Source organism: Melampsora larici-populina, assembly GCF_000204055.1.
Source record: "Melampsora larici-populina 98AG31 unplaced genomic scaffold MELLAscaffold_20, whole genome shotgun sequence".
NCBI classification, from domain to species: domain Eukaryota; kingdom Fungi; phylum Basidiomycota; class Pucciniomycetes; order Pucciniales; family Melampsoraceae; genus Melampsora; species Melampsora laricis-populina.
The window spans coordinates 93,117-106,675 of NW_006768784.1; the positions used below are offsets into that span (position 1 = coordinate 93,117).

The following is a 13,559-nucleotide window of genomic DNA, read 5'->3' on the forward strand; positions in this document are numbered from 1 at the left end:
TATCCCACCAGGGTAGAGAAGAAAATATAACCTCTTCAAATGTTAAATAAATTCCTTAAACCTATCCATCTTCAACAGCTTCACCTTCATCCCAACCCAATCGATTTCCTTTCAAACAACAAGATCCAGATCGATTCCTATTAATTAATTCTTGATGATCTTCAATACATCCTTTAATCTGTAAATTCAAAAACTCATCATCTTCTCTATCCATTGCTTCTTTAATAGCTCTACCTTTTAATCCTAATCCGATTCCAGTTGTGATCGATTTAGATGGTGGACATTCAGGTCTTCTTAATCCTTTTTCTTCATTCAATCGATGTGATAATGCAATCTTAAAGGCATGTTCTGCACATACTTTACAATGATAATATTTTAATGGATTCGCTTTACAAATCCATTCTCCATTGTCCCATACGAAATCTTGTTTCACCGGTCCTGGATTAGGTATGTAATGTAGATCAGTAGAACGGACTGAGGTGGGTGTTAGATCTGATGAATTGAGTTGTAAGGGAGGTGAAAGACTTTTGAGTAATTGTTTTGGAGTTGAATCAAGTGGTGGTGATAAGAGTGACTCTAATTTTAAAGGTGAACGTGATTGAAGGATTGGAAAGCATCGATTAGAAATCACTGTAGTAGGCGTTTGATAAGATTGATCTAATAAATCATATGAAAGACATCCATCTGGCAAAGAAAGGATTCTTGGTAATCGTCGATCAAGTAGGTCGTCTAACCATCTAGGAAGGTTATCTGGAGAAGCTGGAGAGCTTTTGTTCAAGGGTTGGAGTGGTAGATTCTCTTGGAATGGGATCGTTGGATAGTGAGCTTCAGTTGAAGGATTGTGATGATCAGATATACCAATCTCTTGAGACAATCGTGATCGTGGAAGAGGTCTGTGAAGCTGATGGATGGGACCAGAGGTGGTGAGTTTGGTGATCGAAGGACTGGTCCCATCAGAAGATGAAGGAGGTGTATAATCGACATGATGCTCTGACCAACCCCATTCAGTGGTCTCTCTTAGTTGAGCATGAGCATATTCAACAGGATCGACAAGCCAGATGATAGGATCAATAGCACAGAATTCAGAGGATTGATTCATAGTTGATAAGATCTCATCAAAGTGTCGTAAATGTAATAAAGCCAAGAGTTGATGTCCGATCTGCGAGATTGAAGATGCACAGGTATGTTTAGATCAGAAGGCCGCCCGTTCGAGATGGATAGAGGAGGATGGTTGAATCGAATCTCAAGTACACTACATAGATCCCGATCTGATCAGAAATATAGAGGGAACAACCTCATTTCTTTTCTAGTAGACAACAGGCTAGGATGGATAGTCTTCCCGAGCACAGATCATGATCTCTGTCTTGTTCGAAAGGAAATGATAGGAAGACCGATCCGAAGAAGTGGGAAGAGATTCAAGCTACAGTGTTCGACATACCTCGAGTGCTTGAGATAGAGCCACCTCAACCGGTGACCAATTGAAGATTTCCTTCCCATCCTGAGCTGGTTCCTTTGCCATTTCGAATCGAATGAGATCCGCCCCTCCTTTTTCCCATTTGTATGACCCAGCGGGACCTTCCAGAGGTTGAAACCATAGTCTAGCCACATAGACCTCCACCTGACGATTGTAACGAGTTGAATTGGTAGGATCGGATGGTTTCTGATTGCTTAGAGCCTTGGAATTGTTTGATAACTTTTTCATTTTGTTTCGTAAGACGGATTTTACCTCTTCCAAAATATCTGAGAGGGAAGCATAAGGTCCAAAGACTAATAATCGATCAGGAGTAGAATCAAGATGATCTTCTATATCATAAGCCGCATGGAGACGTTCAGCTTCAGGTGCAGGTAGGTCAGCCAATTCGTCTGTTCTAAGTCGATCATTAGATTCGATTGAAGGACCCGATGGATTTGAATAGTTTGAGCTTTGAAAGGACCAAGAAGGTGCTAATGGTTTGATTGAATGAACAAGATGAGCAAGATGAAGGTCATCAAGAGGAGAGAGAGCGTGTGCAGCTGAAACGATTTGATGAGGTAGCGTTGGGGTTGATTGAGTGAGCTGAAATGAAGAAGTTGAACGAGAGAGGTTCGGTGTTGAAGTTGACATTAGGTCTTTCGATTTCGTTCGTTTGGATCGAAGTTCAGTAGACAAATTGTTAGAAATCAGAAATTGATGATACCATCTGGCTGAGTTTGGCTGAGCACTCACTTGATATTTAAATCTGTTGGCTATGTTGCTGTATCAGATATCTGAGAGTTTGAGTTGAAAGACTTCTTGGCATTTCAATCCATCACTTGCTGCCAAGCCTTGACACTACTCTTGGCACAAACCCACTAGACTTTCACAAGTACAAAACTAATCTCTTTGAAACAAACAGGAGAGTAGCCGTATCAGTCTTTACAGGAGACAACGGGAGACTACGGGGACATGCCTTGTACAGCTTGGCCTGTACAGCCTGCTTTGTTCAATCGGAGCATTGGTCGGTCTCGGACTTGAGCTCAACAGGGCCGCTCGACTGTACGTATATATTTCAAATGGTTGCACAGGCTTGCGCTCGCTCACTTCCTTCGCTTCATCCTTTTCGCCATCATGCTTTTCAAGAAAGTCTCAAAGCGATTGAAATTGATTCCAGAGATTTGGGAAAATCTTCATGTTGAAGATTTTGTCAAATTTTGCCTCATAGGCAGTGACTTGATCAAGCGTGTGGGACGTGGGCTAAGTCTCACCGAGAAAGAATCACGGATAGATTATATCCACGATGCACTCAATCAACAGGTCCCACATTTTGCTCTTGCACAAATGTGGGTGACAACGTTCCCTTGCTTAGAGAATTGTCATTCTTCTCCAGTCGATATTCTTGAAATGCTAGGATTGAAAGAACCCCACAAAATACCCCATCAATTCTTTTTCCCGCCTGCGGAATCGTGTCTCATTTGTAAAAAGCGACTACCATTCAAAAAAGAGAAGATAATTGATGGTTATCTATACGATCTTGATGGAGTACATCCAATCAAAAGTGTCTCGATGCATTGTGCAGGTACATCTAATCTTTCTAGTTTTGAGATTTAGGTTGACTCATGATTTAATCTTCATTATTTAGGCTGTAACGTAGCATTTCGACCATCTTATTATTCTTTTGCAAACACACGATACTTTTACACACCTCAACAAAAGCAAGATCGGGATATATTTCAAGTTCATCAACATTACTTCATGAGTAGACAGCTTGCCGAGTCGTTATCTTTTCTACAGATGCTTTCTCAGTCAGTCACATTTGTATTTCTCTGCAGGATCAAACAAAAGCTTTGCTGATGAGATGAAAAATGTGTAGTGTTTCGATATTCAACCTAGTCAATCATTACAATCATACTCATCAGACTTGCAAAGCGCCAAAATTTAGTGGAAATCAATCTTTTGGGGCATCAATGTCTCAGGAAGTTTGTAGGGATGGTCTTGAAATTAACCAGCTGTTATATCATTTTGATGCTCGAAACAAAGTTCTTGAGGTACCAACTTCAGGTCCGGAATCTCGGAGGTATTTACATGCCATGGCCGATCAGTTGAAATATTGGGCTATATCCGGTACTGAATATCAAAATCACGCATGCGACAAATGTGTTTACATTTCTACTGACAACGAGGGGAATGATAAAGGTATGGTATACTTCATTCATATGCCTTCTATATCAAAGTCACTCATCAATCTGATCACTCAAATATTTTAGGTATTCATGCGGTTGTTACGGATGGTGTGACCATAGGACACTTCTGTTGCAGTGCTTCGCGTGAGCAATTGGAGTCTCTGGGCGAGAAACATCCTTGCATCAATAATCTAGATAGTGTCCATGATCGATTCTGTGATAAGCACCGGGTTTCACTCAAGGATCAATGTTACGCACAACCCTGCATTTCAAAATGCCAACCTGGATCAATCACATGTGATAAACACAGCGATATTGGTAAAGCGTTCATGCGTAATAAGGATAAACCCTATACTCTAGCAGAAAAAATGACACGAACCGGATGTAAAACACCAGCTGATCCTTCAGTCAATCAAAATGTGTGGACTGCTGAATTAGAAGACCTTGAAATAATCCAGGATGCTGATGAAACGGACCGTGCGCACGAGGCTGGAAGAGATGGTGGAGAAGGAAACAAGCAAAGTGCAGCAAAACCATGTTGTTCAAGGCGCCGTACTCATAATGATCAGCTAATCGTGGGCTGTTGCGGTATCATTTTAGCTCGAGCTACATTTTTCCGTGCAGAAGCAGTCAGCGCGGTCAAAGTAAGATGTTTTTGGTGTCCTTTCCGTGGATATGTAAAGTCTGAACTCTGTCTTTTTCTTCTCAGCAATTTATCTTAGATTCGTTCCCTGACATCCTCCCAGGTGTTGTTTTCTATGACAATGCTTGTAATCTGATGCGGCATGTTTGGAACAATCCTGAAGATACAAAATTGTTTAAGGACACAGTTGTTGCAGTTGATGCGTTTCATATGTGTTCTCATAAAGAGTCGGATCAATTCTGTCAGAATTTTACAAATCCCAGGAAAATTCCCGATCTCAAAAATGGCAACAAATGGATATTCAACTCTTCGGCAGCAGAGCTTACAAACATATGGTATGGCAAGTTTTCCTCAATATGTAGGGGAATGAATGCAATCCGATACAATTTTTTCTTAGAGGTAATGGTCAGATTGAGAAATGCATGGCTTTCGGAAAAGTTGAGAGCTCAAAAAGATGTCAACTTCATCACAAAAGGCTGGGTTTTTTGACTGAAAGATGTGATTGATTGTGTTTCTTGCAAAGTCCATTTGTGAGGTATATTAAAACAGATTATTCCTTTTAATGTTTTTAGCATAGAGATGAATTCATATATTTGATCCTTTACAAACTTTGATACTGGCTTTTGTTTTCAAAAAGGAAAATATTTGCAGCAGAGTCAAAGATTAATCCCCTAAGTATGGTGAGCACAAAGAAAAGGACAAGAACAATCAAATAAATTTGACTGTAGATAAAGTAACAAGAATAACACGGAGACAAGACTACCATCCAACTCATTAATTGTAAATGTTCAGATCTTCCCCACAGCCTCTTGAACAGCATGTTTGAAAGAAAATGCACTATACACTGACTAACTTGTACATACAAATATTTTTCTAGAATACCTATAATGATAAGTATATTCAAAAGTTGTTCCATTGAGTCAGTCTATACCCCAAGGTTTCAAGTTATATTCTCATTTTTTGATGAGAATATGAAGCTTTCATGCCATTATATTTGTGGAGAGACGAACACATGCACAAATATTGAATTGTCTGACCTCTCAATGTGCCACACTCAAAAGATTCAGACCTTTTTTCACAATAAAGGATAGACAAATAGTTGGATTTAACAATAAAAGATAGACAAATAGTTGGATTTAACAATAAAAGATAGACAAGTAGTTACATTTCACGATAAAAAATTTACAAGTAGTTGTATTTCATGGTAAAAGCAAGACTACTTGTTATCAACGAAAAAAGTGCATTTGTAGTATTTAGCTATATTTTTAGTATAATTGATGCAAGCAATTTGAAACAGATGACCTATTCAACTAAACTACTTGTTATCAACGAAAAAAGTGCATTTGTAGTATTTAGCTATATTTTTAGTATAATTGATGCAAGCAATTTGAAACAGATGACCTATTCAACTAAAATCGCGTTGGTCTGTTTACAATCTGAACCTGGATAAGCAGGACCAAACATGTGATAAGCTTCTGCTACAGTGACATCCTCCTTGCCTTTCATCCACTCTCGCAATGTTTCTTCTTTGTCTAGAGCCCATCTCCGATATTTATAGGCGGTCCTCATTGATGGACCAGTTTCGAAGCGATCACTAAAAAGCTCATGCCATACCACTTTGGCATGGCCTTTCACAAATCCTCTAGGAGCTTTTGAACACCAAACCAACAATTCGGAGAGCTTACAAGCCGTACCAGGGAAGGGTTGGAGGCTTCGTGCCTTCTTCCTGGCTAAAGGTGAACTTTCTATGTCTTCATTGAATTCCTTCTTTCGTTTTGATGTGCCAATAATCTCGACCTCTGGGTCTGAATCTGATTCAATATTAGAAATATTATAAGTAGATGTAGTACTTGCTAAACCATCTCGAGAACGTTCCCAAATTCCCTTCGGCGCATCCGGTTGAAGCCATTGACTGATACCATATGATTTTGGTTTGGTTTTGGTTTTGAACGAATCGATTGCAGCGTCAATACCAACACAGCTCTCAAGTGGAAGCCCCATTTTACGAATTAACAACTTGGTTGTCTCGGAGGTATACATCAAGGGGATATTTGCATCGACAATTTGCTAGAATACATATGTATGAGCTTGACTTCCATCATTCAGACCGGCAAGATCACATACCCATTTCAAGGAACCAGGTCTGAGTACCTCCAGTTGAAGATCCCATGAAGGACCTAACTGGTCACGTGCTATTTGGGCTAAGGAGCGACTCTCAATCAATGCATATCGGGGGAAATTCAGAGCTGTAACTGGTATTTCCAAAGCTTCACCATCCTTAAGAGATCCCAACAAATTGTCATGGTTAGTTAATAACATCATGATTAAACCAACTAGCAATAAAAAAACTACCTTTAGCCATACACAAAGGGTCAATTCGTGCGGAGCCACATCATCTTTAGCTGCTTGTGTACGTAATTGAACAGCATTATGATGAGCTACAGCTTCGCGTGGTAGATCCTTGATAGCATGTCGATCAGCTTGAGGATTAATCATACGGTTAACCACACGACGTTGCTCCTGTTCACTTGTAAGATAATTGTTGGAATCCAAAAGCAGATCTCTCGATTGTGATGGAATAGGTGCAGTCAAAGTCATTGAAGACACTTCTTTTGTGTGATGATGGGAGCAGGTTTGACTGGTAGAGCGACAGCACTATATGCAATTCTCAGTTACCTTGAAAATACTCCGGATAAGGGGGAGATTAAACATACCTGTTGACACAATTTGTTGGGACATCGCCTCAAACATTGCTTGCAATGCCCAGAAGCGCGTATACCGTTCACACCACGGCATTCAAGGTGGGGCTCTGATGTGTTTGAAGTGCTTGCTGTAGTACTTTGAGTCACAGTACCAGAATTGGGGTCCAAATCGGAGGGGAGCATATGTGGAAATTGATGAGGAGTTCCTGATTTTTGGTTATATGAATCCACTTCTCGAATCACATCCTCAAGGCGTGGGGTTTGAAAGAAGTGCTCAAACGCAGGATTGGTCTGACACTAAAGTATATCATAACTTTGTCAGAAACTGAAAAGGACCAACTCAAAACTGATGAAGATCACAAAAAATTATTACTCGAAGACCAATAAGATGAGGATGGTTGTCTCGTTTAATGTACACCACAGGGATTCTGTTGTTGTTTGTTGATGCTTTGTAACAGGTTGGACAGCCAAAACCAGTAAGGATTCCAGGTCTTGGGTGGGGAAGCTTTTGTTGAAGGATTGGGTACTTTGAAGATAATATCCACATTGTGATGGATGTGGAATGATGAGATGTAAAGGGAATTCTCGAATCAAATCAAGGAACATGAAATGTTCAACATCATTGAGATCCCTCCATTGTGTTGTAACTAATGATCATTACGTATCCAATGAGATATGATGAGGCACTGAAAACGTCAAAAATTAATTGATTAACATGATCAATACCTGCTCAGCAATTCAGCTAAGCAAACATTTGATTCAAACAATTGATTCGGCTAAGCAAACATTTGACATCCCTGTTCAGCAACAATAGTGAATGCTCTTATGAATAAACTTAACAAAGTCCCTTAGTAAATTGGATGCCCCCAATCCAAGTATAACCATCTCAAGTCTTCGTGTAGTCTGATAAAGAAAATCTAATACTTTTTTTCTACATATGCGCAACATCAAACAGAACCAGAGAATAGGTTACAAGCAAAATTTAATCAGATAAGGACATATAAAAAAAAGAGTTCAAATCCATAATCAAGAAAACTGATTTGGCTTATGTCGATTTAATTGTTATAAGAAAGTACTGTAAACATCTTTAGATTTACCACTTTTGATAGATAATGATCAAGTGAATCCTGTGGGGTTTTTTTCTACACAAGATATAGATATATTTGAAGTACATTCCGACTGAGACCATACTGTAAGGTTCAAGAGAGTGAACCTTCACTGGGTTCGTAGGGACAGCTTGACAGCGAGGAGTCGCCTATAAAACTTCTCTATATAAATTCCAAACTGACTCCGAGTAGGAGAGTCTCCTCAACATCAGCATCCACACCATAACACACACATAAGAGAGAAACAACAAGAGAACTAGAATGATATCTTACCTGACTCCGAGTAGGAGAGTCTCCTAAGGAGAAGAGCCTCTCTGGAGTCAGGGCGAATAAGATGACTACACTACTATCTAAACCCATACACCTCTGTACACATGTATCCTGTAAGGGCATACCCTTACACCCTCCCCCTCTAAAAAAAATTGTTCTCATGAAAAAAGAAAAGAAAACTTCGTAAGAGTAAAAAGAAATAATACTAAAGAGAAAAAAAAAAAATTCCACCATTGCGTTGACCCTTTGAATTTGTCGTGTCTTGATTATCATGATAGTTATGAATCCCCGAAAAAAAAGAAAAAAAATGGCATGACTCGCCCTTAAAGCGTTGGCATGACTCGCCCCCGAAAAGAAAAAAAAGAGAGAGAACACAAATAGAAACAGTCCTGAAAGACAAGAGAGAAAAAAGAAAAGAACAAAAAGAAAAACATAACCAAACCACCGAAGATAAAAAAATCGTGATCGTTGTCGATGCCGCAACTTGCCCCTCGTTCCGCTATCTGATTGAAAAGAAACAACCCAAGGATGTGCTCACAAAGTGGCCGTGGAGTTGCTTGACAAAAACGGTGTAGAGGGTAGTGGCGGTGCATACTAGGAGGGAGACTTACTTTTGGACGCTAGTCCTGTACTAGGCTCCTTTACTTCTTCTTCCAGCTTATACTGCTTGAGTTTCGAAATGTGGAAAACGGGGTGGGTCTTGTCGTCCTTAGGCAGTTCGAGCTCGTAATTTCGACCATCATTCAGAACTGATTTGATTCTATACGGCCCATCAAACCGAGCTCTCAACTTTGCTACCATACGACCACGTCCCCCAACCACCCGCTGACGATCTTGGCTATCAACTAACACTAAGTCCCCTTCTTCTAACTTGTCACCGTGCTTCCTCCTCTTATTGTATTGCAAGGCCTGATCAACTCGACTTGCCCACAATTTATCTCTCCAATTAGCCCAATCAGCACGTCGCTTCTCAACCCATCTATGTGCGTCGCTTTCCTTAATTTGTGATTCTAGGTTAGTCGGAAAGAGGCGAGGCTGACGTCCAAAAACGAACTCAAAAGGACTTGTTCCAGTTGCCGAATTGATAGCAGAGTTGATTGCAAACTCAACCGCAGGTAACGATTCTAACCATTTGCTGTGTCTAGTGGCCGTCAAGTGTCGTAAGATCTGACCTAGCGTTTTATTTGACCTTTCGCTCCTGCCATCTGTTTGTGGGTGGTAAGAGGTAGACAGATTGACCTTGATATTGAGCCGTTGATTTAGATGCTGCCAGAACCGTGAAACCCAGATCTTGTCGCGGTCGCCTATCATTGACGAAGGGGCCCCAAATATCGAGAGCCAAGATGCAAACATTCGATGGGCGGTCTTCTCAGCAGAGTCCTTCTGAGACACCGGTATGAGTCTGAAAAATCCCGATAACCGACATGTACATGATAATACCATGTCATATCCGTTGACTTTAGGGAACGGACCAACAAAATCTAAACTGATGTCTTCTAACGGTTTGCAAGGAACTTCTGTTGCTTGAAGTCGACCCGATATCAGTGAGGTACGCGCTTTATTTCTTTGACAACTGTCACAGATGGATACAATTGTATTGACGTCTTTACCCATGCCTAACCAAAAGAACTCCTTACGTAGTTGTTCCACAGTTTTGACTACACCTAGATGTCCTAACGCTTGATGGGCTCGTGTGACAATATCCTGTCTTAACCATTTGACATCAGGGATAACCAGTCGCCCGTCAAGATACATGAGTTCGTCAATCTTCAAACTGTCCTCGCGGAGTGGTAAGGTGTTTGCTAGCTTGATGCAGAACGGATCGGATTTGTAGCCTTGTATGATAGTTTTTCGAACCTCCTCATCCATCTTAGCCTTTATCTCCACTACAGCTATTTCTTCTTTTCTTGATAAAGCATCCGCCACTGAATTATGCTCCCCTTTCAAATACTTAAAGTCCAGATCGAAATCAGCAAGGGTCTCCAGCCACCTAGCTTGTCTCCGGCTCAGGTTCCTTTGCTTCAATAAATGCACTAAGCTATGATGGTCGGACATGACATTAATTTTCATTCCTAATAACAAGAGTTTCCATTTCTGTAATGCATTTATTACAGCCAAAAGTTCCTGTTCGTGTACAGGGTAGTTACGCTCTGCCGGTGTCATTGTTCGGCTCTCGTACGCGATAGGGAGAGAGGTTTCCCACTCTTTTCCTTGAAATAACGCAGCGCCTAACCCATGACCACTTGCATCGGAAAAGAGCCACATAGCATCATCTGAATCATAATCTATCTTTTTCAAAACTGGTAAGGTTGTAATTAACCGCTTGATGTTTTCAAATGCCGTGTCCTCTGCTGATCCCCAACGAAAGTCTGAAGGTTTCTTCCTTGAGCTTGTCAATGGTGCGAGTGTGGCTACATATTGACCTAGCCCGTCCACAAATTTTTTCAGCCATTGTACAGTGCCTAGGAAGGAATTGAGTCCTTTTGCTGATTTAGGCGCCCTCCAGGAAGTGACTTTGTCCACCTGCTTTGTATCCGCCCTAATACCATCTTCGCTAATTTCGTGTCCTAAAAATGAAATTTTACGTCGAAATAGTTTACTCTTTTTCGATGAGCAGTAAAGATTAGCTTGTTTTAGTCGGGTCAGAACTTCTCTCAGATGTAACTCGTGTTCCTCTATGGAGTCAGAGAAAATGACAATGTCATCGATGTATACCACACAAATTTTGCCAATTAAATCACCCAGAGCCTCTTCACACCGCGCTTGATGTGTTGCCGGACCATTGCACAATCCCATTGGCATGACTACCCACTCAAACATCCCCCACGGAGTTTTTACTGCCGTCAGAGGTATATCCTCTTTCCGCATACGAGTTTGAAAAAAACTGTTGATTTGGTCAACCACCGAAAACACCTTTCCGGTGGCTACCAGTCGTACTGCTTCGTCAGGATTTGGCAAGGGTGATCTGTCTTTAACAGTTACTTTATTAAGTTCCCGGTAATCACACACCCAACGTGGGTCCGCCGTAGGATCCTTCTTGGGAATGATGAGAGACGGAGACCCGTATTGACTAGATGACCTACGGATACGTCCGGCTTTCAAATGTTGGTCAATAAGCCTACGCCACGCATCTCTATGCTTCAATGGGTATGTGTATTGCTTCCCGTTGATGGTCGCATTTGGGTTGGTCAGTACAATCTTATGGCAGACAGTAGAAGACTCATGTTGTTTGCTGGGAGGGAAAAAATCATCCTCCCCTTCCGCGACTGCGGGCAATTCAGCAGGGAATAAATCCTTAAATTCTTCAAACATCAACTCCTCCTTCTCAGCCAACTTTCTTGCACTCTCAATCTTTCTCACATTCTCCACCACACACGCTAACATCTCTTTCTTTGGACAGTCATTCAATCTTTTTTCTTTCAATTCATTACTTTCTTTCATTTTTCTTTCATCCTTGTCATAAATAACCTTCCCAGTTTTGCTATGAGTTATACAACGTCGATGAATGGATATATCAATTTTATGTAGTTTCAAGAATGGGGTACCACAAATAAGATCATAACCACCGTTAAGCTTTGCCAGCTTGAAGAACGTTGCCCCAAATCGAATAGATGGCTCCTTCGAATCCACGTTAGCAAAAGCAAAATGGGTAAGTTGCTTTACTTGACCCTCAGACTCAAGTGCTAAACCCACAGTTATGGGTTTCACCAGCGGTCGCCTTGGTATGCGAACCTTCTTGAGTAGTCGCTCGTCCATTAAGTTGGTCTCGCAGGCTGAGTCAAATAGAGCACGAACAGGGATTCCATTACATACAAGGTCAACGATGATGGACGGTTCTCTATCACCTGAAGACACACACCTGTCTCCTTTGTCTTCCTCCATGCAGGCTACTAACACTCTGACCGCCTCCGCGTAACGTTCCAGTTCTGCTGTGGACAAATCCGGTAATTCAGCAACCGCCGCGAGACGAGTCGGTGGTGTGTTGTTGGAAACTGGACGCCCCGCTGGTCTTTGTGGTGCCGCTCCAGGTGGTTGTCGGATTTCGTTACGAGGAGGTCGTGGTCCTGCGTTGAACTGATTGGGTGGAGGCACACTGATGAAAGCGCTCGAGGTTTCAGTACAAGATGGGTTATTACATTTCTTTTTACAACTCATACACAATCCTAGGTGTTTCATCCATTGCTTATACCTCCATGCGCTTTCAGCCCGTTCTTCTGGAGTTCTAGTTGATTGTCAAAATCCGTTACCAACTGTAGGCGGCGTAGTTCCACTAGGTTGATGGTTGAGAAATGGGTTCGGATTTACACTACGGTTTCGTGTCTCTCTGATCTGTCCACCATCTGTCAATACTCGTCAAATTGCCTTTGCTTGTGAAATAAAGGTGATCATGTTGAATTTGTCTCCCATGAGTATTCGGTCTTTGCGAACGGTACTATCGAAGATGGTCGGTAACCCCCAGCAGATGTACTGAGCCAATTCCTTTTGAGTGATCCGAGAGAAACGGGAGATGGTTCGATGAAGCGCTTGTGCTCTTTCGATGAAGGCATCGAAGGATTCGGCAGGTTTGATCTGTAGTTTTCGTAGCTGTTGTTCTACATCTGCCACCCAGTCCTCTGGCAAGGTACCTAACGCTATAAGATCCATCACTTCTGACCAAGATTTACCCTCTAGTTCTGATTTAGATGATTGGTACCAGGCTGAAGCTTGTTGATCGATCAATAAGGAACCTAAGAGCTTTAAGCGCTCCTTGTCATTGTGTAAGTCTTTCACATTAAAGTACTGCTCTGTAAGCCATTGCCAGTGAAAGAGTTCCGTTGGCTTCCCGTACGGTCCTTTGTACTTAGGTACCTCTGCTAGACGAATTTTGCTTGCTGTAATCGTTGTACTCGAGTCTTCACTGTGGCTATCCGAATTGTCGATTGGTTGTTCTTGAGTTGTCACAATTGGTGCAGAAAGAGGGGCCGGTAGTCCTGGGGAGCGCGGTGACAACATAGGCAGCGTCACTGGAGCCGTTTCGGGAGGAACCCAGCGAACCGCCGGTGTCGACTGCGCCCATGGGTAAGTCCATGGCATCTCGTTCGGTGGCATTGCAAGGGTCTGGCCAGACTCCGAGTTGTAAGCTGGAGGCGTGTAAGTCACTTTCGGGCGAGGACGCGATGAAAAGTTAATCACCGGAGGGCTGGCTGATGTCGACTCGAT

At 41.8% G+C, this 13,559-nt stretch overlaps 2 protein-coding genes across 2 annotated transcripts; both read right to left on the reverse strand.

Annotated features, from left to right (window-relative positions):
* Nucleotides 1–61: 61 nt before the first annotated feature.
* On the reverse strand, nucleotides 62–2,152 carry MELLADRAFT_77859 (uncharacterized protein; the record flags this gene model as incomplete). Its single annotated transcript, XM_007410519.1, has 2 exons — nucleotides 62–1,159; nucleotides 1,439–2,152. The coding sequence occupies 2 exons, from the start codon at nucleotides 2,102–2,104 to the stop codon at nucleotides 62–64; spliced, it is 1,764 nt and encodes a 587-aa protein (XP_007410581.1).
* A 3,531-nt stretch (nucleotides 2,153–5,683) lies between these two features.
* On the reverse strand, nucleotides 5,684–7,167 carry MELLADRAFT_87287 (uncharacterized protein; the record flags this gene model as incomplete). Its single annotated transcript, XM_007410518.1, has 5 exons — nucleotides 5,684–5,931; nucleotides 5,977–6,349; nucleotides 6,407–6,559; nucleotides 6,635–6,937; nucleotides 6,997–7,167. The coding sequence occupies 5 exons, from the start codon at nucleotides 7,165–7,167 to the stop codon at nucleotides 5,684–5,686; spliced, it is 1,248 nt and encodes a 415-aa protein (XP_007410580.1).
* Nucleotides 7,168–13,559: the final 6,392 nt, after the last annotated feature.